At 42.0% G+C, this 25,489-nt stretch overlaps 1 protein-coding gene across 1 annotated transcript; it reads left to right on the forward strand.

Annotated features, from left to right (window-relative positions):
* Positions 1-1,775: 1,775 nt before the first annotated feature.
* FAM76A (family with sequence similarity 76 member A) lies at positions 1,776-25,366 on the forward strand. Its single transcript, XM_028512377.2, has 9 exons — positions 1,776-2,004; positions 3,163-3,227; positions 7,333-7,387; positions 8,111-8,263; positions 13,917-14,074; positions 17,740-17,826; positions 19,481-19,616; positions 22,231-22,332; positions 23,064-25,366. Exons 1-9 carry the CDS (start codon positions 1,924-1,926, stop codon positions 23,148-23,150), a joined length of 924 nt encoding a protein of 307 aa, XP_028368178.1. The 5' UTR covers positions 1,776-1,923; the 3' UTR covers positions 23,151-25,366.
* The last annotated feature ends 123 nt before the right edge of the window (positions 25,367-25,489 follow it).

Below are 25,489 nucleotides of genomic sequence, written 5' to 3' on the forward strand. Positions count from 1 at the left end.
CAGCCCTAGATGGGCCAAGCTGGGAGTTGAAGAGAGACAGAGTATCCAGGCAGGCCCAGCCAAGAAACCCCACGTGGTTATTTGCAAGAGAAGCTGGGGGTGCAACTGGTAACAAAGTAGGATGCAGGCCTCAGGCCAGCTGCATCCCACTCTGAGGGATCAAGAGAACTCTCAGGAAGGCTTTGCCTTAGGATTGGGCTGGCCAAAAAGTCCATGGTTTTGTTTTGTTTTTCCCATAAAATAAAAGACACTTTTCATTTTCACCAATAACTTTATTAATTTGGGTATTTTGAGTATGTCGGCTATCTCCGGCTGCTAAACATCTTCCATTGCGTAAGATGGCCCCACAGCAAAGATTTGGCCAAAATGTCAATAGTACAAGAAATTTCGCAAACCATTTTTGACACATTCAGTCAGTCACAGCACCTTCTCCAGACAGTGCACAAATCTTTTTTTTGCATTTCAGTTGCGTTTTTACCTTTCTTGAAACAATAAAGCATAATATGCCAATCCATCTTCAATATTAAAATGGCTGTACACCCTGGCTGGTGTAGCTCAGTGGATTGAGCGCGGGTTGGGAACCAAAGTGTCCCAGGTTCGATTCCCAGCCAGGGTACATTCCTGGGTTGCAGGCCAGAACCCCCAGCAACAGCACATTGATGTTTCTCTCTCTCTCTCTCTCTCCCCCCTCCCTTCCCTCTCTAAAAATAAATAAATAAAATCTTTAAAAAAAATGGCTGTACAAAAATTCACCAATTTTGATGTTTTTTAATGCACATTGACGTGACAGCTGTTACAATAGTTTTGAATGAGGTTTAAAGACAGCTAAGCACTCCTAGAGCAATGGTACAGAGGGACTTTTTGGCAAATCCAATATTTCTTTGCAATATTTGTCTTCTCCCTTCTAGAGGGCTGTTACCACTCTAGCATCCCTTTCTCCAATATAGGAGTTCTCTCTCTGGGATTTCCTCCTTTCCTTTCTCTCTGGAGGTCAATGACCCTAGACTCTAGAGTTACCCCCCCCCCCCCTTTTTTTTTAGAGAGAGATTTGAGAGGTTTTATTTATAGGGGAAGGGAGGGAGAAAGAGAGGAAGAGAAACATCAATATGTGGTTGCCACTTGAGTGCTTCCCACTGGAGACCTGGCCCACAACCCAGGCATGTGCCCTGACAGGGAATAGAACTGACGACCCTTTGGCTTGCAGTCTGGCGCTCAACCCACTGAGTCACACCAGCCAGGGCAAGAGTTCCCCCTTTTTTAAGGGTCTCAGACAGAGGGCATCTCTCTTAAGTTGCCTCTCATGCAAGAGGGCTGTGCGGGCCCCTCCTGCCTCGACGATGGAGGGGTTCTCTCAAGCCCTCCACCCTCTTCGAGCTCCGAGTGGTCCCCAAATTCTACTTCCACAATGTCGTGCACTAGACTCAACCGCACCCCTCCTGCTCCCCACGGAAACTAAAGCATCACAACTCCACGGAGGTATCGCGAGAGGCGCGGAGGCCACCGCGGCCTGGAAGAGGAGGAACGAGGGCGGGAACAAAGAACTAAGTGGGAGGAGTCTGGCCGCTTCCGAGGTCGAAGCAGAAGACCGTCCCTCCCAGCAGCGCCCCCGCGTGACTGCGCTTTACATAACCGAGGCCTCGCGCGTCATGAGTGGCGTACACCAGCCAGACCGAATCAGAGTCCTTAGGAGCTCCGTGTTCCGCCTCTTCCTGCTTGATGGACGTTGAAATGACCAGTGAACGGGCGCTCAGCGCCGCCGCGCCCGCCCTGGTCCAGCCGCACCCGCCCGCCCTCCCGCCTACCGCAGCCCGCAACCTGCCGCCGCCGCTGCCGCCGCCGCCTCCTCTGCCAGGTTGCGCTTCAGACTGTCAGATAAAGCGGCGGGCTGAGCCGGCGGGGCGGCGAGCACGGCCCGGGCCGGACATGGCGGCGCTCTACGCCTGCACCAAGTGCCACCAGCGCTTCCCCTTCGAGGCGCTGTCTCAGGGGCAGCAGCTGTGCAAGGTGCGCGGGCTAGGGCGGCGGCCGGGAACTGGGACGCTGGAGGCGCGGCCCAGAGTCCGATGTTCTGCGGGGACGCCAGGCGAGGTCCCCTGGGCAGGGCGTGGCTGGCCCGCCTAGCTGAGGAGCCGCGCCCGCCCCGCAGGGAGCTGGTGGGGCAAGTGGGGGAGTCCCGGACTCGATCCAGGGCCCCTTGGCTGGGCTGGCGTGTCCGGCTGCTTAGCAACCGCGAGGGATTGTTCTCGGACCCTGTGAAGTCCGGGGAGGGAACAGCGGGACCCCTGTTTGGCTCCAACCAGCCGCGCTGGAGATCCTTTTTCTTGAGCTAGCTGGCTTCCCCGCCACCGGGGTATGTCTGGTTGCAGACTGAGGGACCCCTTGCCCTGCCTGGGACTGAACTCCAGAGTTGGGTGCTGCCTGAGAGGAGCGCCTCGAATTCTGTCGCTTCACTGACACTTTTCAGCCAGTCTCAGAGCCGGAGGTGGAGAGGCTTTTTAGAAAAGGCGCACAGTCAAGCGCTTGAAGCAAAAGGATGATTTTTCAACATCCAGTTGGTGACCTTCGGTCCCCATCCTAACCAACTGTTGGTCAGTTTTTACCCCTGAAGATCCAAGTTCTCTTTTTCATTTAAGTTGCTTTATCTGGCTTTGTCGATTTAAGTGCATAGAAGAGCTGTGTGAGGCGACAGTTAAAAGTCACCAAGCTGGCCTTAAAAAATTAAATTATGGTATATATAATATATATAATATATGTTGTATATATAATATATATATAGTTAAAGGAAGTTATGTATATATAAAAAAGCAATAATAATTTTAACCCAGCAATTTCATTTCGTAAGTGAACCTGCTCAAAAATCGCACAGTGGCAGAGGCAGAACTGGATTAGAATCCAGGGCTTTTGACTCCCATCCCTGTCTAAAGCCTATTCGTGCATATCTTTGTTTTATAATAAGTGACTACAGAGTAATTCCACATAAATTCTGTTTTATCTCCTACGTCAATGCAGGGCAGTGATACCAATATCTTAGAGGAAAAAACTAAAGTCCAAAAAGTTCAAGTGACTCAAGCACAGTGGCCAGTAGTACCCAGGTCTATTGAGTACTAAAGACCGTTTCCATTTCTGACTGCCTTTTAAAATGATATCCCCCTTTCATTTCAGGAATGTCGGATTGCACACCCTGTTGTGAAGTGCACCTACTGTAGGACTGAGTACCAGCAGGAGAGGTACAGTTTTTGTCCTCCATGAAATATGTTAATAGGCTTTTTCCCCTTAAAATCTGTAATCAGTGGCATTTCAATGTACAGATCTGCAGTCAATTGCATTTTCTGCAGATTCTGCAGTTTTTTATTTTAACACATCAATGGGTACAAAACACATGTTTCCTAGTTATGCATTGATGGCTTACATTTCTTAAGTTAACTTTTCTTCAGATCCTTGATCAATTTATATTGTGGTTATGATCTGCATGGCACTCAGCAATGAGAGTAACACACAAGCTTCACATTGCAGTGTGTTTATATACAGAGTTTGAAGAATTTATAAGCCAGAAGAAAATACTTTTGGAAATGCAACAATCCTGATAAAGGACTTGTTAGCCTTGAACATGTTTGAAACTCATTTGCCTTTACACTTGCCTTGTGTGAATCTCATTTTAAAGAATATGAAAAACGAAACTTCTGGCCAAGATGGAGGCATAGGTGGATGCACCATACTTCCATGCACAACCAAGATTGGAACAACAACGATTTAGAGGCAGAATAACATCCAGATCTGACAGAAAATTTATCTGAATGGAAGTCAGACAACCAAGAAGTTGAAATAGACCCATTCATCCAGACCGGTAGGAGGGGCGGAGACAAGCAGCTGGGCACAGTTCAAGGCGTGGAGAGCAGGGAGAGTTGGGCACCTAAGGCAACCGGGAGTGCCTAAGGCATCTGGGGAGCGCAAGATCGCAGCGGGTGGACCCTGAGCACGCAAGCGGCAGCTGGCAGACCCAGTGAGGCCGCGATTGTGGAGCAAGGCAGAATGCGCAACCCAGGATCCCAGGGAAGGGACTGAGGTCCCACAGAGACAGAGCTACCGCCATTGTTCCCTCTTGACCCCACCCTCACATACAACGTCACAATCTAGCGACTGGGGTGCCCAGCCCCAGTGAACACCTAAGGCTCCGCCCCTCACTGTAACAGGAGCGACCAGACCAAAAAAAAAAAAAAAAAAAAGATGAGATGGCTCAAACAGAAGAACAAATCAGTGCCCCAGAACTCATCCTTTTAAGCAACCGAGAGATAGCCAACCTATCAGATGCATAGTTCAAAACACTGGTGATCAGGAAGCTCACAGAATTAGTTGATTTTGGTCGCAAATTAGATGAACAAATGCAGGTTATGATAAAAGAGATGAAGGAAAATGCACAGGGAACCAATAGTGATGGGAAGGAAACTGGGACTCAAAACAATAGAGTGGACCAGAAGGAAGAAAGAAACCATCAAACAGGAAAGAATGGAGAAATAAGAATTAAAAAAAATGAGAAGCTTAGGAATCTCCAGGACATCTTTAAACGTTCCAACATCCGAATTATAGGGGTACCAGAAGGGGAAGAGGAAGAGCAACGGATTGAAAACGTATTTGAACAAATAATAAAGGAGAACTTCCCCAAAGGAAATAGACTTCCAGGAAGCCCAGGAAGCTCAGAGGGTCCCAAAGAAGTTGGACTCAAGAAGAAACACACCAAGGCACATCATAATTACATTAGCCAAGGTAAAAATGAAGGAGAGAATCCTAGAGGCAGCAAGAGATAAGGCGACGGTAACCTACAAAGGAATTCTCATCAGACTGTCAGCTGATTTCTCAAAAGAGACCTTACAGGCAAGAAGGGGCTGGAAAGAAGTATTCCAAGTCATGAAAGACAAGGACCTACAACCAAGATTGCTCTACCCAGCAAAGCTCTCATTTAGAATGGAAGGGCAGATAAAGTGCTTCTCAGATAAGGTCAAGTTAAAGGAGTTCATCATGACCAAGCCCTTATTTTATGAAATGTTAAAGGGACTTATCTAAGAAAAGAAGATAAAAAAAACCATGTATAGTAAAAGGACAGCAAACTCACAATTATTAACAACCACACCTAAAGCAAAACCAAAAGAAACTAAGCAAACAACTAGAACAGGAACAGAACCACAGAAATGGAGATCACATGGAGGGTTAGTAACAGGGGAGTGGGAGGAGGAGAGAGGGGGAAAAGATGCAGAGAATAAGTAGCGTAGATTGTAGGTAGAAAATAGGGGGAGAGTAAGAATAGTATCAGAAATGTAGAAGCTAAAGAACTTATAAGTATGACACATGGACATGAACTAAAGGTGGGGATGTGGGTGGGAGAGGGTGTACAGGGTAGAGGGCAGTGAAGGGAAATGGGACAATTGTAATAGCATAATCCATAAAATATATTTTTAAAAGTATGAAAAACGCTTAGGTGTGCGTGAACACACATCTCTGGGAAGGGGGGCTTTTGATGTAGTGAGTGGTTTATGGATATGGTAAGTTCAACTTTTGTGGAACTGCACCTGTAAGTGGTAGTGCCTTAAGCATGGTGGGGTCTGTTTGGTAGCTCACACATGGAAACACACAGAATACTCTAGAAGCTATACTTTTAGCTTTTATATTTAGGTTTAGGATCCGTCCATCTTTAATTTTTGTGTGTGGAGTGAAATATGAAGTTTGATCCTTAATTTACACCATACGTACAAATAATTTGAGATGGATCATGGAAACAATTTTACTTTCCATGTTTTTTAGGATGTCAAAACATTTGTATGTATTGATATATATCCTGCCCCTTTAATAATAATCGAAGTGTACACCAAAATGTTTGGTATCATAGAATCACTGATGCTAATCCTCTTTCTAGAGCTCTCTCAATGTACTTCATTCACTGCTTGTACTGGCTTTTTAAAGTGGAAGAAAGTTGCCCTGGAAAATATGTTGTTTGAGCACCCCATTTTAATTTAAATGTTTTTTACTTTAAGGTTTTCTTTTTGTCTGTTTTAACTTTATGTTCACTTTCATAGGAATTGTATGGTAAAATAATCATAACATTGTGAATAGGCTGGATTTTTTGTATGATTTTATTTTTCTCTCCAGAATATTGCTTAAACTGTCCTTGCACATCAAGCACTTGTGGGTGCCTCGCGTTGTGAAGGGTTAGGCTTTAATGTGACACTTTTCCCCACAGCTGTTTATCAGTTCAGGCATTTAGGTAATATTATGACTTCTGGCAAAAGACATTTTTATTTTGGTCACTCCTTGGCACTTAGAGGAACTGGAAATATTGACAAATATTTGGTCATAACATGTATATCCCCACATCTGCGATTTTTATATTCTTTTACATGTAGAGGTGAGCATAGATGGAGAAAGGTCAACGTGGATTCAATCTCTGAGTTCATATTCTAAACACATATATTTAACCTTAACCTTAATTCCCAGCTATTCATCTGAACTGAGGAGAATTAATTTCTTTTCTGCTAGTTTAGTTCAGTCTAGCATAATATTCTTTTCAGGGTTCTCTCCATATCTGATCATTTTACATAGTGATACTTGGAGATGTCATAATCAGAAATAACTGACTATTTTTTAAAATTCATTTTTAAGAGTTTATTTTTTTAAAAGATTTTATTTATTTATTTTTAGAGAGAGGGGAAGAGAGGGAGAAAAGGAGAAAGGGAGAGGAACATCAATGTGAGAGAGAAACATCAATTCATTGCCTCTTGTACCCACCTTGACCAGGGACTGAACCTGCAACCCAGGCATGTGCCCTGACCAGGAATCAAATCGGCGACCTTTTGCTTTGCGGGACGATGTCCAACTAACTGAGCTACACCGTCCAGGGCAGAAATAACTCACTATTCTAAACTAAAGCCTTATTTTATCTGAGCTAATAAAATTAATAACTACAAAATAATTAAAAGAGACCTGGCTGGTGTTGCTCAGTGGATTGAGTGGCTGGCCTGTGAACCAAAGGGTTGCCGGTTTCATTCCCAGTCAGGGCACATGCCTGGGTTGCAGGCCAGGTCCCTGGCTGGGGGGGGGGTGTTTCTCTCTCCCTTCCCCTCTCTAAATATGAATAAATGAATTTTTTTAAAAAAAATAATGATAATTAAAAGAGCTACTGGCCAGATAATCAACCTTCAGTTAACCAAGTATCCAGGCTGTATTTCACCTTGGCTCTTAGCAATAACCCTATTCTTTGGGTTTAAGGAGGAATCAATGTTCAGATGTTCCAAGTAAAACAACTTTTTTCTTACAGAAGCCTTGTGTCTCTCTCTTCCTTTGCAGTAAAACCAGTACAATATGCAAGAAATGTGCTCAGAATGTGCAGTTGTATGGAACGGTAAGTAGATTTCTCTGTACCTGACAGTGAGTGCTCAGGTCTCTTGGAGCTTTACATTCTGTGGACTGTTAATGTGATTACCATGTTTTTATTAGAATAACTAGTTGTGTGTAAATACTTTATCATAAAAATGGAAACTCAGCTAATTCTCAGTATTGAGGAGTTCCGTGTTTATAGTCACTGTATCAGGACTGTGATTATAATTTTCCTGAGAGGCTTTGGGTAACTAGTGTGGAGAGAGGAGGGGACAGATGGGTCCTATGACTTGACCTCTTTGTTTGGTAGCAGTTCACTGTTCATTTCGATGAATGATTTTTTTTTTCTCTCAGTATTAGGGTTCAGGATACATGTTGTTAATAGGCATTTCTCCCAACCTGTTTCTATAATGATAATGGCAAAGAGCCCTTTTCCAGAAATTTCAATCATTTGCTGGTTTCTCCAAAGAGCTGGTTCTATGAAATTTCTCATAGAAGTCCCAGCATCTATATAACGGGTTTTTGTTATTTGTTCATTTATTTATTTTACAATCAACAGCCCTCTGCATAAAAACACTTTACATAGTGTTAGAGATTGGGCTTCACTCGATCAGTCAGCGTGGCAGGAAATTTGTAGAGTTGGGAATACATTTTTACCACGACTCATGGACTATGTAATAGGAATCATTGCTGTAAAAAAGGAATTGGTGTCTTTTAATATACTTACTTGACCTTTTTTCTCTTTAAGCCCAAACCTTGTCAGTACTGCAATATCATTGCAGCTTTTATCGGCAACAAATGCCAGCGCTGCACAAACTCAGAGAAGAAGTACGGCCCACCATACTCTTGTGAACAGTGCAAGCAGCAGTGTGCGTTCGACAGGAAAGACGACAGAAAGAAGGTACATTTCTGTGTTTTTCTTGATTTTTTTTTTTCTTCCAGAGAAATTAAGGTGGGCCAGTTGTGTCAAAAAGACATATCACACCCTGGCAGGGTGGCTCAGTTGGAGTGTTGTCCTGATGCACCAACATTTCGGATTTGGTCCCCAGTCAGGGCACACAGACGAAGCATCCTGATAAGTGGAATAACAAATCAACGTTTCTGCCTGTCTGTCTCTCTCAAATTAACAAATTTAAAAAAAACATAATAGATGATGTATTATATAATTGTATACCTAAAACCTATATAATTTTATTAAACAATGTCATCCCAATAAATTCAATAAAAAAAAAGACATAGCACTGGCTGGTGTAGCTCAGCAGATTGACCATGGGCCTGCAAACCAAAGGGTCGCTAGTTCGATTCCCAATTAGGGCATGTGCCTGGGCTGCAGGCCAGGTCCCTAGTAGGGGGCGTATAAGAGGCAACCACACATTGATGTTTCTGTCCCTCTCTTTCTCCTTTCCTTTCTCTAAAAATACGTAAAACCCTTTTTAAAAAAGACCTGTAACAGAGAAGGTTTTCTTACTTCTACTCCTACTTCTGTTATTGACCTTGAAGAAGATATTCCTCCTTTGTTTTCTTCATTATCAAATGTGGACCCTTACATCTAACATCTCATGGGTTAGTATTTCTTGAGAAGCTGAATTATAGTGATCAGCATCCCACATAAGTGAAGTGGTGATTGGCAGAATTCTACAGAACTCTGTAAAGGAGAGACTGGGACTCAACCAAGAGAGTTGTACTCCCCACCGGTTTTATTGTCTGGCCCTTTAAATGTTTCTATCTGTTGAAGTTAAAGATGACAAGAAGGTGACGTGGAGGGAAGCTGTATGTGAAATGATGGTATCCTGGTGGCATCAAAATGGTTTAGATTTTTGTTTGTTTAAAGCCATCCAGTGAGTTCCAGTCGCACTGAGAATAAAACCCGAACTCCTTTCATGGCCTCCAAAGCCCAGACCTGACTCCCAGTCTCATTCGCCATCACCCTTTCAGCCTCTTTCCTTGTTCCAGCCACACTGGCCATCTTTCAGTCCCTCTAGCATGCCAGTCTCGTTTCCACCTTTGCACTGGCTGTCCTTGTGCCCAGTACTTCTTCCTTGAGTGTCTTAAGTGGTTTTCCATGTCATGTGTCAGCTCAAGATGCCACCTCCTTACTATTACCTTTTCCTAACTCCCTCAGCCCTCTTTATCATATTACCCTGTTTTATTATTTTCATAGCTTTAACATTATGAGAAATTATCTTTTTTAAAAAAGGTTTTACGTATTTATTTTTAGAGAGAGGGGAAGGGAGGGAAAAAGAGAAGGAGAGAAACATCAATGTGAGAAATATCAATTGGTTGCCTCTTGCATGTGCCCCAACCTGGGACCGAGCCCGCAAACTAGGTGTGTGCCCTAACTGGGAATCAAACCAGTGACTTTTCGCTTTATGGGATGACACCCAACTAATTGAGCCACGCTGGTCAGGGCAGATAGAGTTTACATTGATAAAAGTCATACTTGAAAACTATCTCCTTTCCTTTTTAGTTGTCTTATCTGACATGACCAAAACATTAATCTGAAATATATCTTCCAGCTTACTGTTATTTATTGATAAAAAAAGATGGTTCTCATTTTCTATTTCTTTTTTTTTAAAGATTATTTATTTATTTTTAGAAAGAGGAGGAGGGAAGGAGAAAGAAGGAGAGAAACACCAATGTGTGGTTGCCTCTCACTCACCCCCTACTAGGGACTTGGCCCACAACCCAGGCATGTGCCCTGACTGGGAATTGAACAGGTGACCTTTCTGTTTGCAGGCCGGCACTCAGTCCAACAGAGCCACACCAGCCAGGACTCATTTTCTATTTCTTAAAAAGTGACTAAACAGATTGTTTTATTTTTATTTATCTTTTTTTTATTTTAATTGTTGTTCAAGTACAGTTTTCTGTCTTTTACTCCTATCTCAGCCCACCCCCACCTTTTTTTTTTAATTGAGGTATAATTGATGTACAACATTAGATTAGTTTCAGGTATATGGCATAAGATTTGAAATTTGTATGTATTGTGAAATAATCACAGTAAGTCTAGTTAACATTCGTCACCATACATAGTTACCTATTTTTTTTTCCCTGTGATGAGAACTTTTAAGACCTACTTTCTGCCCTGACTGGTGTGGCTCAGGTGCTTTTTAGAGATGCTTAGGCTCTCAAGAACTGACTCTTGCTAACCAAATTCATTAATTTTCAATGGGACCAGAATACTCCCGCCTGTCCACCAGGGCACCTCTTCCCTGGTCAAGACGCTGGAGAGGAGCTCTCCCTCCCCCTGTCCTCCCCGCGTCCTGGCCTTCGCCCAGGTGCATCACCTTCACCTCTCTCCCCTGAGCTCCAGGAGCCCCTTCTTTAGCCTCTGTAACTTATTTCCCGAGCCCATTTCTTCTGCAGCCCACATCTTCCACCTCTGTGACTTGCTAAATAAACTTTCTCTTATGAAAAAAAAAAAGATACTGGAGAAGCTGTATGAGTAATCAGGGAGTAGCATATAATAAGAGTTGAAGACAAACTTTGCAGTTCCTCAGACCTCAGGTAGCTGAATGATCTGGGCAAGTTACTCATGTCACGCATCAATTTAACTGTTTCTCCAGTGGGAATAACAATTGCTAGTTCACAAGGACATAGGGAGACTTAATTGAGATAAATATATAAAACACTTAATTTTGAGCCTAAAACTCAGTTAATGGTATTGACATTATTATTATTATTATTATTATTAGGATTATACTAGAATTCACTAAGTTTTTACTTTCTTAGTTATAATCCTACCTTTAGAGTGTGGGTATTTTTAGGCATGCTGAGTCACATGTTTGTAAACTTAAGGAGAGCTAAGCTTAGAGACTGAGCGCGGGTGGTCTGGATTCAGAATGCGAGGGTTGAAATCTTAGTTCTGTCACTTATTTGCTATGTACCTTTGGGCAAGTTATTCCATCATTGCCTCAGTTTCCTCATCTGTAAATGAGGCTAATCAGACCCGATCATTGTTATGACAGTTGAGTCGTTATGTGGAAAGCCCTTGGAGAGGAATCTGGTACGTGATAAGTACTCGATAGGTGTTATCTATGATGATTTCTTCATGATACTTTAATTCCCAGAAGATAATTTTATATTATTTTAAATACATTTTTAAAGATTTTATTTATTTTTAGAGAGAGTGGAAGGGAGAAAGAAAGAGAGGTAGAGAAACATGCATGTGTGAGAGAAACATTGATGGGTTGCCTCTCACATGCCCCCAGCTGGGGACTGGGCCCACAGCCAAGACATGTGTCCTGACTGGGAATCAAACCTGCAACCTTTTGGTTCACAGGCCGGTACTCAATCCTCTGAACCACACCAGCCAGGGCTAATTTTATATTTTTTAATTTTATTTTTAAAGGAGAGATCTGAAATCAAGTGCCCTGTGGTTTGGTGTGCTATTTTTCTTTTCAGTGCTGTCTCTTTTAGCGAAGTTACCTTGTTTTCAAACCTTCTTTGGTGAAAGCTAGTAACTAAGCAAGGTCTTCCAGAGTGTTTTAAAATCAGGCCTTCTGGCCATATCCCATAACATGAAATGAACCAGATTGAAGTTTGGTTTCTAAATTCATTTATATGTTCATTAACAAATAATTAAATATTACCATGTATCAGGCACTGTTCTAGGTATTAGAAATACATTAATGCACTGAACGGGAGACTTTAGTCTCACAGAGCTTATATTCATGTGTATGAGAGAGAAGTGGGTGAAAATAAACAAGGAAATAAATTAACACAAATTTTATATATGAATGCTATAAAGAAACGGTGTGTATGAAGAGAGTGACTAGGGAGGCCAGTTTGGATTGGGCACTCGGGAGGACCTCCAGGAAGGTGACATTGGAGCTGGAACTGGAATGATGAGAACATAGCCCTGGTATTTCTGGAAGGCAAAGATTCCAGGAAGAGGAACTCCCATCTATGAAAAGTCCTTGAGGCAAAAGTGAGCTTGGCATTTGGGAAGAACAGAAGGTAGAGTAAACTAGGGGAAGAGAAAGGGAATGAGATTATAGAGGCAGGTAGGGGCTAGTTTAAACAGAGGCCAAGGTAAAAAGTTCAGATTTTATACTAGATAGGATGAGAAACTATTGGATTAAAGAGAGGAGAGATGTAATCAGATTTACATTTAAGAAGTCTTCACCAGCTGGGTGAAAATGGTTTATAAGAACCTAAGAGTGGGATCAGGGAGCTCATTGGGTGGCCCCTGCAGCTGTGAGCTAGGGGAAAGGCTTTACTTGGGTGGAGTGGGATAGATTCAGACTGCTGTGCTTGCTAATGGATTAGAGGGTGGGGTGCAAACTGGAATTTGCTAACAAGATAAAAATACTTTAGATAAGTGAAGGCGTGGCCAACCCATGTTCAAGATGATGCACAAGATCTAATTTCAAAAGAAGACATGAAAATTAAAGTTCCATAAAATATCATCACACTCCCTTCCTACCCTGTGTCATTCCAGCCAGCTCTGTGGCCCTGCCACCTGCACCAGGCTGCCCCACAAACAGGTTTGCAGTCGGTGCTACGCAGAGGCGCCTCAGCTTCCGAGGATTTGGGAAGCCCCATTCCGCTTTCCTAGCCCTGTGCCCTGCTCCCTGGTGCAGATCTGCTTCTGCCCAAAGGGACTAACTTTTCTAATTCAGAGTGTCACGGCAGGCCACCGACAGGGCCCGGGGTCCTGGAAACTACTTGCTCATTGGTCTTTTTCTGGGGACATTGTGTCTGAGAAAAGATATCCAGCATACCATTTTGTGAGCCATTTATAATGTATTAAAACTGAAGTATAAATTTATATTTCATAAAAAATTTTTTTTGCCTCACTAGTGTGGCTCAGTGGATTGAGTGCAGGCCTGCGATCAAAGGGTCACTAGATGGATTCCCAGTCAGGGCACATGCCTGTGTTGTGGGCCAGGTCCCCAGTAGGGGGCGAGTAAGAGGCAACCACACATTGATATTTCTCTCCTCTTTCTCCCTCCCTTCCCCTCTCACTAAAAATAAATAACATCTTTAAAAAAAATTTTTATTACTGATTTTTAGAGAGAGAGGAAGGGAAATAAACATTGATTTATTGTTCCACCATTGATGCACCCATTGGGTGATTCCTGTATGTGCCCTGACTGGGTATCAAACCCCCAACCCTGGTGCATCAAATATTTCATCTTCTATCTTCTCTCTGTTGAATTTTACTTAATGAACACAATGGAGATATTTGTGTCTCTTGAAATCCTTGTGGAAACTTTGCTCTGGTCTGGGTTTGTTAAGTTGAAGAAAAAACAAACAAAAAGATACATAAAATTAGTAACTCATATTTATTAAACAAGATTTATGTGCCTGGCACCATGCTTTACCTACATTATATTGCTAAATTCAACAGCCCTCTGAATAGGTACTATTATCCCCTATTTTACCGATGAAGAAATTGAGCTTGAGAGAGCTCAAGTGACTTTCCTAAGTTCACACAGCTCGGAAGTGGCAGAGCTGGGACTTAGTCCAGAGATTCTTGCTTCCTATAGTCACGTTCTGTAGTACCCAGTACTTTGTTCCGCCTTCTTTATCTTTGTCTCTTTATCTTCCAGGTAGATGGGAAGTTGCTCTGCTGGCTCTGCACACTTTCATACAAACGGGTCCTTCAGAAGACCAAAGAGCAGAGGAAGCACCTGAGCAGCTCGTCCCGTGCCAGCCACCAGGAGAAGGAGCAGTACAGTCGACTGAGCAGCGGTAGCCATTATAACAGGTAATCCCAGATGCGTAAGGTAGGAGTAGAGGTGCCGGTAGATCCAATGTAATGCTCACACAGTCAGCCATGGAAGAGATCATTTTGTATAAATTTTCCTATTTATCCTCTCTAGTTACTAGCCTATAGGAGGAATCTCCTTTGTCATATTTTATAATTCACGTATTTTCCAAGAGCCAGAGACACTTCCATAAGGTGTCAGAATTTCGTGACTTGGTTTGTATCATGTCTGAAAAGTTGGTAGTACTTACCACTTCACTTTCACATGTAACATTCTCCTCACCCTTAGAGTGGGTTATCTCCCTAGAAGATGGGGCATTTCATTTTCTGAGAGATAAGGATTTTTTATGTATATTTATTTGGCCAGGAGGTTGATAGATGGTCTAGGTTTTTCCTGGTAGTGTTGTTAAGAGTTCTGGCTCTGGATTGAATCCTGGCTTTTCCAGGTTCTCTGCATGAGATCTTGGGCAAGTTTTTCATCTGTAAAATGAGAGGAATAATAGTATTACCTCATAGAGTTGTTTACAGTTCGTGAATAGTGATTAGTTTTATAGCTGGCATATAGGAAAACATTTTAGTTACTCTTGGTTATTATTACTGTTATGATTTTTGTTTATTCATAAAGCAAACATTAAGTACTGCCAGGGACTTTGCTAGGAATGCAGAGATGAATCAAAGAATCATACTGCTCACCAAGAATATGCAGTCTGGTAGGGAAGGCAGACCTGAAATCAAACATTGCAGTATAATTCTGTGGAAGCATGGAAGCAAATTCCACAGTGGAAACATCAAGATACAGGCATGAGAGGCCATCATAATTAACTACCTTAGGAGGTCAGACGAGGAAGGCTTAGGGAAGAGCTGGCGCTGGAGCTGCATCTGGGGCTGAGTCTGAATCATCAGCTGAGGAATGGGCAGGGGCAAACTGGGCTGAGGGAATAGCATCTGCAAAGACAAGGAGGACGTGAGACCACGTGGAACTCTGGGGAATTGCAGACCCTCTTATGTTACTGGAGCTTATGGTTGGGAGCTGGGAAATGGGAGAAAAAGGGATTCTGTAGATCTGGTAAGGAACATGAACTTGATCATGGGGTCAATAAAAAAAATGAACCCTCATTATTGTGGAGAATACACTGGAGGAAAAAGAAAAAGAGCGTGGGGGCTAGTTAAGAAGCTTTCTTTTGTAAAATCCACGTAAGAGATGTTAATACAAGAACCTCACTGAGGCAGTGGCACTGAAGATCAAAGAGGCAGATTTAGGAAGATGCTTTAGACGGGAGAAGGAACCGACAGATGGACAGGAGCTGGGTGAGGAAAGGAGTATTCTCAGGTGTCTTATCTGGACAGATGGCTAGACCCTTAACTTACAGTGAATATAGGAAGGGGAGAAGAGATTAGTTTTGAAAAGTTGAGTTTGAAGCATTAAAAAGAATTATTTAGTGGGAGCTGAGCCTAGAACTCAGAAAAGCGGTTTAGATATGAACCATTGGTTATACTTAAGTGGGAATGGAGATTACTTAAAATGCAGATTCCTGCGGCCCTACCTCAGAGTTTAACTTAGCAGGATCTAGGATAGACTCCAGGAATCTGTATTGTTTTGTAAATATCCCAGAGGATTCTGATGTAGGCGATCTGAGGAATACTATTGCCAGCCACTGTGATGGGTGGTTGTTGGTGTAACGCAGGCTGAGAACAGAATTCTGGAAGTATTCAAGGTGGTTGGAATAAATATTTGTGAACCATATATGTGATAAGGGATTAATATCCTAAATATATAAAGAACTCATACAGTTCAATAGCAGGGGGAAAAAAAGTAAGTACAGAGGGGGTGGGACAGAAATGGGCAAAGGACCCAAATAGACATTTTTCTAAAGAAGACATACGAATGGCCAGTACATACTTGAAAAGGTGCTGAATATCACTAATTTGTCAGGGAAGTGCAATTCAAAACCATACCCCATCATACCTGTTAGGATGGTTATTATCAAAAATACAAGAGATAACAAATGTTGGCCTGGTTATAGAGAAAAGGGAACTCTTATGCACTGTTAGTGAGAGTGCAAATTCGTACAGCCATTGTGGAAGAAAGTATGGTGGTTCCTCCAAAAATTAGAAATAGACCCACCATACGATCCACCGAGCACTTCTGCGTCCATATCCAAAGGGGTGAAGTCAGCGTCTCACAGAGGTACTGGCACTTCCACATTCACTGCATCATTATGCACAGTAGCCAGGACATGCAAACAACTTAAATGTTCTTCAACAGACGAATGGGTAAAGAAAATGTGGTGTGTGCACTATGGAGTATTATTCAGCCACAAAAAAGGAAGGAAATTCCGCCATTTGTGATAGCGCGGATGAACCTGGAGGGCATCATGCTAAGGGAAAAAAGAGAAAGACAAATACTGTGTGGTTTCACTTTTATGTGGAATCTTTTTTAAAAAACTAATTTCATTGAAACAGAAGAGAAGGGTGTTTGCTAGGGCCTGGAGCAGGTCAAAAGTACAAACTTTCAGTTGTAAGAAGAGTTAAGTTCTGAGGATCTACTGTACAGAAGAGTGACTATAATAAATACGATTTTGTGTACCTGAAAGTTGCGGAACGTAGACCTTAAGCATTTTCTCTATTAAAAAATAACTAGTGAGATTATGGACGTGTTGATTATCTTGATTTTGGTAATCATTCCATAATGTATATGTATTTCAAAACATCATATTATACACTTTACATACATATGGTTATATTTGTCAGTTATTTTCAATAAAGTTAAAACAAAGTTGGGGGATAAAAGGATGGCATGGTCAGTGGTATCAAATGTTGAAAAGATGTCAGGTAAGAAAGGCTCTGAAGCATCCTTGAACTTAGCAGTTGGACATCAGTTAAGGTGTATGGGTTGCAGACCGGTTCTAGAGGATGAACTTATTAGGGCTAACACTGGCTTTTAGCATTGTCGTGGGACCCAGATCCCAGTGGATTCACAGAGACACAGTGAAGGAAAACCGGGCTAGGAGTTCAAATATGTCAACCTGGTGTCTAGTCCCAGCTTTACTCTTAACTAGCTGGATGTCCCTGGGTGGCTCAGTTAATATTAATGAGCCTCAGTTTCTGCAAAGTAGAAATAATCTCTTGTATATACCTCACAGGTTTTAAGGTGCATGTGAAACACTGAATGTAAAAGTACTTTTTAAACTGTAAGATACATTATACTTCTTATTGAAGTTTTATTGATTGTTTTGTAGTTGTTAAAAAGTCAGGTCTAAGTGTCGCAGGTTCGATTCCCAGTCAGGGTACATGCCTGGGTTGCAGGCCATGACCCCCAGCAACCGCACATTGATGTTTCTCTCTCTCTCTCTCTCTCCCTCCTTTCTCTCTCTAGAAATAAATAAATAAAATCTTTAAAAAAAAAGATTGAGATATCTGTTTTAAAAAAAGAGTCAGGTGTATTATTTAATTAAGTCTGAGAGTTTTGGAGGCCCATGGAAACAAGCCACCCATGCATCCAGGACCTACAAAATCAACACCTTGGTGGATTTTAATAATCAAGAATAAATAGCTCTTGCATAGAAAAGCTATAATATTTCATTGGTTCTATTTGGCACTTTTATTGTGATGTTTTATTAATCTTTGATTTCTAATGTGTGTGTCTCTATTTTTGCCATTAAAAGCCAGAAAACGCTTTCTACGTCTTCAATTCAAAATGAAATCCCAAAGAAAAAATCCAAGTTTGAGTCCATCACAACCAATGGAGACAGGTGAGCCAACTGGAGTGTGTGTGCACACTTCCGTTTGAAATGCGTACACAGTTCCTGAAACGAGAATACATTTCAGGGTTGTCTTAGCGCTAGTGCGTGGTTGTCAGTCCCAGAGTCACTGTGCTCGCCACTTGATATCTTATAAACTGGCAGTACTGATATTTATTTATAAATCAAATCTTGTCATTAAAAGACAGGGACATATAACTGGATTTATTAGCAGTCAAATTCTGCAATCCACAAATAACTGCACCAAACTAATTCTAAGAAGTCAACAGTGGGATGCTTTCCATTATGACCTGTGCCTGTAGCCTCCTCCGGGCAGGCCACAAGTCAGACTCGAGAGGCAGAGCAGAGACAAGGTGCAGTTAGGCCGTGTTCTGTCTAAGGGATGATCTGTGCTTCCTTGACCTGCAGAAAGACAGCACAATGCAGATGCTAGATCAGGAGACAGTGAGATGCATTTAAATATTTTCTTCCCTTTTAAATCTGTCTAAATGCAACTTTTTATTCCTTTCATCTCTCCTCAACAGTGCTTCCTCTTGTGAGTTGCATTGTCCTACTACCCAGATTATCCCATCCCTGTTGGTACAGTGGATGGTACAGTGGATTGCTTCCCAGCAGAGTTGTGGGCCCAACTGTTTTTTTCCTTTCCCCAGCATCCTGAAGTGAGGCCACCTGACACACTGTCCCCTAAAATCCTTTTGGATCATTTCCATCCTGAAGATCCCTCCCAATCAGTTCTCCTTCCAGCCAGTGGTGGTTTCGGGAGCAGACGGGCATGTCGGCTTAAATAAAAAGCATATATGCTTGTTTATATGCAAGTTGTCCTTGTAAAAACTAGCATCACTGATTTTAAACTTTGAATTGAACCTTCTACCATGCTTAACTTAGATATTCGGATCGCATGGGGGAAGGAACCATAAAGTCCATCTTTATGGTCAGCCTTACTCTTCTCTGAACAACTAACTAATCTGGTCAATCTGAGGAAAGTAGATATGGCACACATTGTCCCATCACCTCTGCCAGGTCCATGACCCTGCAAAAATTACTTCAAAGAGTGGACCATTCTGAATGCCCTGCTTTGTAAAGGCCTAAGCCAAGACCCACAGCCTTTAGAGTCATCACTTCTGTCTGGTGCTCACTTCTGACCCTGGCTGTGTTAGAAGACCTGGAAAAAGTTCATTCGTATCCTCTCGTTTAACCAACCAGTTCTTTTCTTTTCTTTTCTTTCCTTTTCTTTTCTTTCTTTTTCTTTTCTTTCCTTTCCTTTCCTTTCCTTTCCTTTCCTTTCCTTTCCTTTCCTTTCCTTTCCTTTCCTTTCCTTTCCTTTCCTTTCCTTTCCTTTCCTTTCCTTTCCTTTTCGAGGTGTTATTTATTTATTTTTAGAGAGAGGGGAAGGGAAGGACAGAGAGAAGGAGAGAAACATCAATGTGTGGTTGCCTCTGGCATGCCCCCAACTGGGGATCTGGCCTGCAGCCCAGGCATGTGCCCTGACAGGAATTGAACCAGGGACCCTTTGGTTTGCAGGCCAGCACTCGGTCCACTAAGCCACACTACCCAGGGTTCAAATAAACTCTTATAAAAATTCAGGGAAAAAAAAGTTTATCCATCCAAGTTCTGACTTTTTGTTTGTCTCCATTTTTTCACTCAGCTTTTCCCCAGACCTGGCTCTGGACTCACCAGGGACTGACCACTTTGTCATTATTGCCCAACTGAAGGAAGAAGTGGCCACTCTGAAGAAGATGCTGCATCAAAAGGATCAAATGATTTTAGAGAAAGAGAAGAAGGTATGGCTTAGTTAATGCCTCTCGGGTCAGAATGATGTCAGGGTAAGCTGTGTGGAATAGGGCATGGTGCTAACTCTCTTTAACTGGTATTTGTTGGGTACTTATCATTGATGCTTGAGAGAGATCCAGTGGCAAGGCTGGGGTATCCTGGGGAGAGGCTTGCTGTCGGCGAAGAGGATGTGTGGCATGGTATTACTATAATGAGTCCACCTCAGCCCAGCGGGTTTAGAAAGTTGATTTTCTCTGCGTTTGGAGGGAGCTTACACTTCACAGGGACGATTCATGATAACCAAGCTTACAGAGATGTTGTATAAAACTCCAGTGTTCCCTCTTAATTCACAGTGGGGCACATAACTGAGTACTATTTTTCTCCGCATGAGCTTCCTTAGAAGGTTGTCATCAGAAAGTGCAGAATGAGCATGGTGTTAGGGTAGAAGGAGGTAGTTATGTAATTGGAATTTTTAATGCTCCCAGGCTAAGAGAACCTGATGCCTCTATCATGTCTGTGGGACAGTAAAATTCAAAATATGTGGGCCAGGTCTCCCTTCTCCCCGGACAGTGTTCAGGGAGGCCTTCCTTTGTGGCTTTTGCGTCCCTTTGCTTCTATTGCGGACAGCTTCGCTCCTGAGGGACTCACTCTTTAAACACGTTAATGTCTTCAGTACAATCTTACTATTCTAAGTAATCCTTCCTCTCTAAGGTGACTTTTTATATCCTTGTTCTGATTCATGTCTGGTATTTCCTTTTTTTCTTTTTTAAAGATCTTATTTATTTGTTTTTGGAGAGAGGGGAAGGGAAGGAGAAAAAGAGGAAAAAAAACATTGATGTGTGAGAGAGACAGCAATGGGTTGCCTTCCGCACGCCCCCTACTGGGGACCAGGCCCTCAACCCACGCATCTGCCCTGACCAGGAATTGAACCGACAGCCTTTCAGTTCACAGGCTGGTGCTCAATCCACTGAGCCACACCAGCCAGAGCTCATGTCTGGTATTTCTTATTTTCACATTTTTAGAGAGTATCTCATTTTTGCCTTAATGCAAATTTTAATGATGATGATAATAATAGCTAATTTCTGATGGATGCTTACTGTGGGCCTAACTCTATTCTGAGTGCTTCATATGTATTAACTCATCCTCATAATAATTCCTTTGAGATAGGAATTATTATCATTGTTTTATAGGTAAAGAATGCCTCCAATATTTTTCCTCTTAGGATTCTGATCCCTACAACTAGCTGTTTTTTCCCTGAGCCTGTATGTTGCCTTGTACCAAGTTTAGAATGCTATTATTCATTCCAGTGGCTAACAAAGACATTTATGACATAAAACCTTCAGGTGCAGTCTTTCAATCTCATTTCCACCTCATTTTATAAAAGAGGAAGTAGAACTAAAGGAAGTAAATAACATGTCCAGTTCACACAACTAGTAAATGGCAGAACAAAGGAATAAACTCAAACCTGTCTCACTGTATCATTCTTTCTACTGTTCTCTGCTTTCTTCTTCCAGTAAGGTGGCGATTCATGGAAAGAGACCCGTATTCTGATGGAGTGGGGTGGGGCTGGTGGAGGGAGGCAAAGGGGGGAAAATTGGGACAACTGTATTAGCATACAAAAATACATAATTTAAATAAAGAGACCAGTATCCTTTCCACTTTACTACATGATTATCATATGAAAGTGGACCCAAATATATTTTCTTCATGGACTAGATCAGAATGGCACATAAAAGGATTTTTGCAAAATAGAGACAAAACAAACACTCATTTCTACTGTGTTGCAAAGTTAAGGTTTTAAAAGCAGCAAAAACAAATAGACTTTTCCCTATAACTTTCAGGATCAAGGTCACACTTCTAGGCTCCTTCCTGTCCTGCCTGTCTCCAGTGTCATCTGCTGCCATTCCCCATGCTCATCAGTCATTAGCACAAACTCCTGGTTACCTCACACCTTCTGCCTGTGCCTTTGCTGTTCACTTTGCTTGGGTGCCCTTGTCCTTCCTTCGTGCTTCAGTTGCTGCCTGTACCTCAAAACTCGGCTCACACATTTCTCAAAGTATGTCTTCTTTTGCTCCTTGAATAGCATAGTTAACAGAAGGAGGCCTGGGGTTTGAATTCTAGCTCTGCCACTTGTGAACATGTATGACCTTGGCCATGTGACTTAAGCCCTTTCTAAGCCTTGTTTTTTCCACGTATATAATGGGAGGAATAATATTACCCTCCACAGGAGTATCATAATATTGAATGAAGTAATTAGTCAGTTTGCTTAGAACGGGGTGAAAAATCAGTAAATGGAAGCAGCTCTCATTCTCATGGCTCCTCTGAAACCATCAGTCAGAGTGCATTATAATCACTGATTTATTTGGAGGTGTGTGTTTAGAGGTATACATAAAATCTTTCTAATCTGCTAGTGGTTAAGTATCAGAAATACTACTTCAGGATCCTGTGTGCCTTTCAGGAAATCTTTAGAAAACACAGGATATGGCGTTCCCTGGCCTTGATTTACGTATGGATCTTCAGGAGAGCCCTGGACTTCATTCACTTGGGGACCACTTTGCTCTCTGGTACCAAAACATTTTTCATTGTACAGAAATTTCTTCAGGTTACTCTGCTTTTTCCCCTCAGATCACAGAGCTGAAGGCTGATTTTCAGTACCAAGAATCTCAGATGAGAGCCAAAATGAACCAAATGGAGAAAACCCACAAAGAAGTCACAGAACAATTGCAGGTGACTGCTTATTTTATGTGGTTAACTCGTGTATTTAGCTGATTATATTTTAAGTGGTCATTTTTCTCCAAGTATTGACAAATCGCTTTAATCCACCTTTTACATGTCTTTTATTGTTTCACTCTTAGATGTGTTCTGATCTTTTCCCCTCAAAAACAGTGGAATTAATAAAAGGGTTCTTTGATTTTTGGGTAAGCTGGATATGATTCCACTTGTATGAATCATAAATTCTGTTTATCCAGCATGTTAGGGGACTCCATGGTTTGTGATGGATAAAGCATCCTTTTGTGGCAGGGGATCCCAGGAGACTGATATACTGATTAACCTCCAGCACATACTACCTTCTTTCCCCTGAACCCATGGGGCTTTCTTTTGTTTTCTCTAACATTCTCCCATCTCTGCCCTGGTCGGACAGCCCAGTGGGTTAGAGCGCCATGCCGATATCCCAAGGTTGTGGGTTCAATCTTTGTTCAGGGCACATACAAGAATCAACCAATGAATGCATAAATAAGTGGAACAACAAATCAGTCTTGCTCTCTTTCTCTCTCCCCCTTCCTCTCTCTTTCTCTCTAAAAAGAAAAAAGTCAAATAAAATTAAAAAAAATTTAAAAATAGAAACAAAATAAAATAAAATTTGTTCATTTCTTCCTGATCCACTACATCTGCCCTGGCATCTGCATGAAAAACGTACTCTGTCCTGCTGAAACATCCTTGCGCTGATTGTTTTTTAGGCCAAAAACAGAGAGCTCCTGAAGCAAGCAGCTGCCTTGTCCAAGAGCAAGAAGTCGGAGAAATCAGGAGCTATCACCTCTCCGTGAGAGACTGCAAGGAGCAGTAACAGCAGTAACAGCACATGGATTTCTGGGTTAGGGTGGAGACTTGGGAACTGCAAACTTTCTTAAGAAATCTCTATTTTATTACTGTTATCCTTCATGTGATTGCAGTGGGCTGGATGGAAACACCTGGTCTGTGCCGTGTCGTGACTGCATGCTCGAATGTTTGCGATTTCCAGCTCCTTTTCTCTCCCCCTTTCACACTCCCAGTCCTCTCTCTCGCTTCCCCCTTCCCCCACCTTCTCTAAGAACTACTAGCTCTCTGTCTCTCTCTCGGAACTACTCTTTCCTCCCTCTTTTTCCTCCTCTTTTTTGTGGTGGTTACTGCTCAGTGTCACGTGCAGAATGATGTTTTGTCCATCGTTGCATCCTGCCACACCCATGAGCAAATAGTTTGGCATTAATTTCATATCACTGCCACCCTCTGAACTTTGGAAAACTGCCACCTTAAGACTTGGTACAATGGACGAGGCTTTCTCTCTCCAATAAACCTTTTGCTTCAGGGTATACTCTTGGGTTTTTTTCCAGGTATATTATGTATGAACTTTGTACTATGTATAGCCAGAGTTTTATTTATTTTTTAAAAAAGAAACTTTCTTGATAAAGGAATAATGGTAGCCTAGCTTGTTCTTCTTGTAAAAGTGATGCCTCTTTAAAAAAAAAAGTTCTACTCTAGCTTTTAGTAAAAGAATCAAATTTTTTCTTTCTTGTTACCTTGGAGTCTTAACAACTGATTGTTAAGGTGAAATAATTCAATGCATAAGTGTGGAGTTAAGTGCCTTTTGGAGGATGTCTTGGAAGAGCATTTGAGAAGATTCTTAGGGAGGTAGCAGTGGTCTGAACAGCCTGTCTTTACAAGTAAAGGCAGGGAGAAAGGTTGTCCAGGTTGTACTGGACATTTCCCTCCTGCACCCCTTTCTGATTGTTTCATGTGACAGCTTTTAAAGTCTCACACTGCCACTTCTTCAAAAAACAAAAACAAACAACCAAAACCCTTACTTGCTTATATCAGTTGTCATACTTGGCCATTGTGAGAGAACTTTTTTTTACATGAGCAGATTCAAAATGGGATAATATTTGAACTACAAAGCATTTTCCAGGTCAGTATAAGCTACTCAAGTATGGACCCGGAGTCTGCCTGAAAGAAATGGTATCACTGTACCTTCTCCCCGCTCCTCCTCACCCACCCCAGCCTGTACACTCCCTTTGAACAGAAATGTATTGAAAACAGGTGCTTCTCGGAAGCAGCTTAGCTTGACCCATAATTGTTTATGTCCTGTTTTCCCTTCTTGACCTGGTAAGCGGGCACATGGATTTACTTTCCTAGGAGAGGGGATAAGTCTGCGCTTCTTGTCATGCTCTCAGGTCCTCTATGTGATGTTTGTGAAAGAAGTTAGAGATGTTTAGTGTGCCATGAAACAGTAAAATCAACTCCCTTGGAGTCAGTCATTCATCATGCAAGGGGGTGCTTGACTTAGAGGCAGTCATGAGGGCGGAGTACCTTTGTACCTCATCTCCCCGGATGGCAGCAGCAAGTTTAACTTGCTAGGCCTTTCCCAGAAGCAGACACCAGTGGTGACAGCGTTCTCGCAGGCGGAACCACGCACGGAACGGGGCAGAGCCGTGGAAGTGGGTGGCTTCCTCCTGATAAGAGGAACAGCGGGCCGTGTTGTTTCTGTATCACTCTCGCAGGGGATGTAATTTTTCCTTTCAGGCGAGGGAGAAGGCAGTGCTAAATAGTTTTATAACTTTTTGAATGAGAAACTTTTAGGTAAAGACAAACTGTGTCAGATAATATTTTTCAGATGCATATACACTGACTGTGGGGAAAAGATTGTGAAAAAAGTCATTTTTTTGTTTTTTTAAAGACTTTTGAGAAATTCTGTTACATGAAGTGACTATAAAACATATTTAGTTTTATACTAAATCTTTTTTTAAGGTTTTGGCACTTAATATAAAGCAAATTCACACATTTTCTAACTTTCCACAAGTTCTCAAAAGGGAAAGAAGAAACCTCAGTCTTGCAATTTTGGTTTTTAAAAATCATGACAACGTTTTACCATAAAATTGAGTAGCTAACTTTTGGTAACACCTTTTGTTTATTTGTATGTTTGTAATAACAGACATTTTAAAACATAGGAATGTTTTGGTTTGTACAGACTTTGACAAATGTGTGTTAATAAAACTTCATATTGACTCAAGTATAATTTTAGGTGTTTTTTTTCTAATTTATTTCCTGTTGGTTCACCAATAAATCCTATTACCCCCTTCAACTTAGAACAGTTTGTCTTGCTTAAGGACTTAAGAAATTAAAACCCTAACTA

Source organism: Phyllostomus discolor, chromosome 5 (assembly GCF_004126475.2).
Source record: "Phyllostomus discolor isolate MPI-MPIP mPhyDis1 chromosome 5, mPhyDis1.pri.v3, whole genome shotgun sequence".
NCBI lineage: Eukaryota > Metazoa > Chordata > Mammalia > Chiroptera > Phyllostomidae > Phyllostomus > Phyllostomus discolor.

Coding starts and splice junctions, on each gene's coding strand:
- FAM76A (XM_028512377.2), top strand. CDS start 1,924: ATGGCGGCGCTCTACGCCTGCACCAAGTGCCACCAGCGCTTCCCCTTC. Junction 3,228..7,332: donor ACTGAGTACCAGCAGGAGAG/GTACAGTTTTTG, acceptor CTTCCTTTGCAG/TAAAACCAGTACAATATGCA. Junction 22,333..23,063: donor AAGTCACAGAACAATTGCAG/GTGACTGCTTAT, acceptor ATTGTTTTTTAG/GCCAAAAACAGAGAGCTCCT.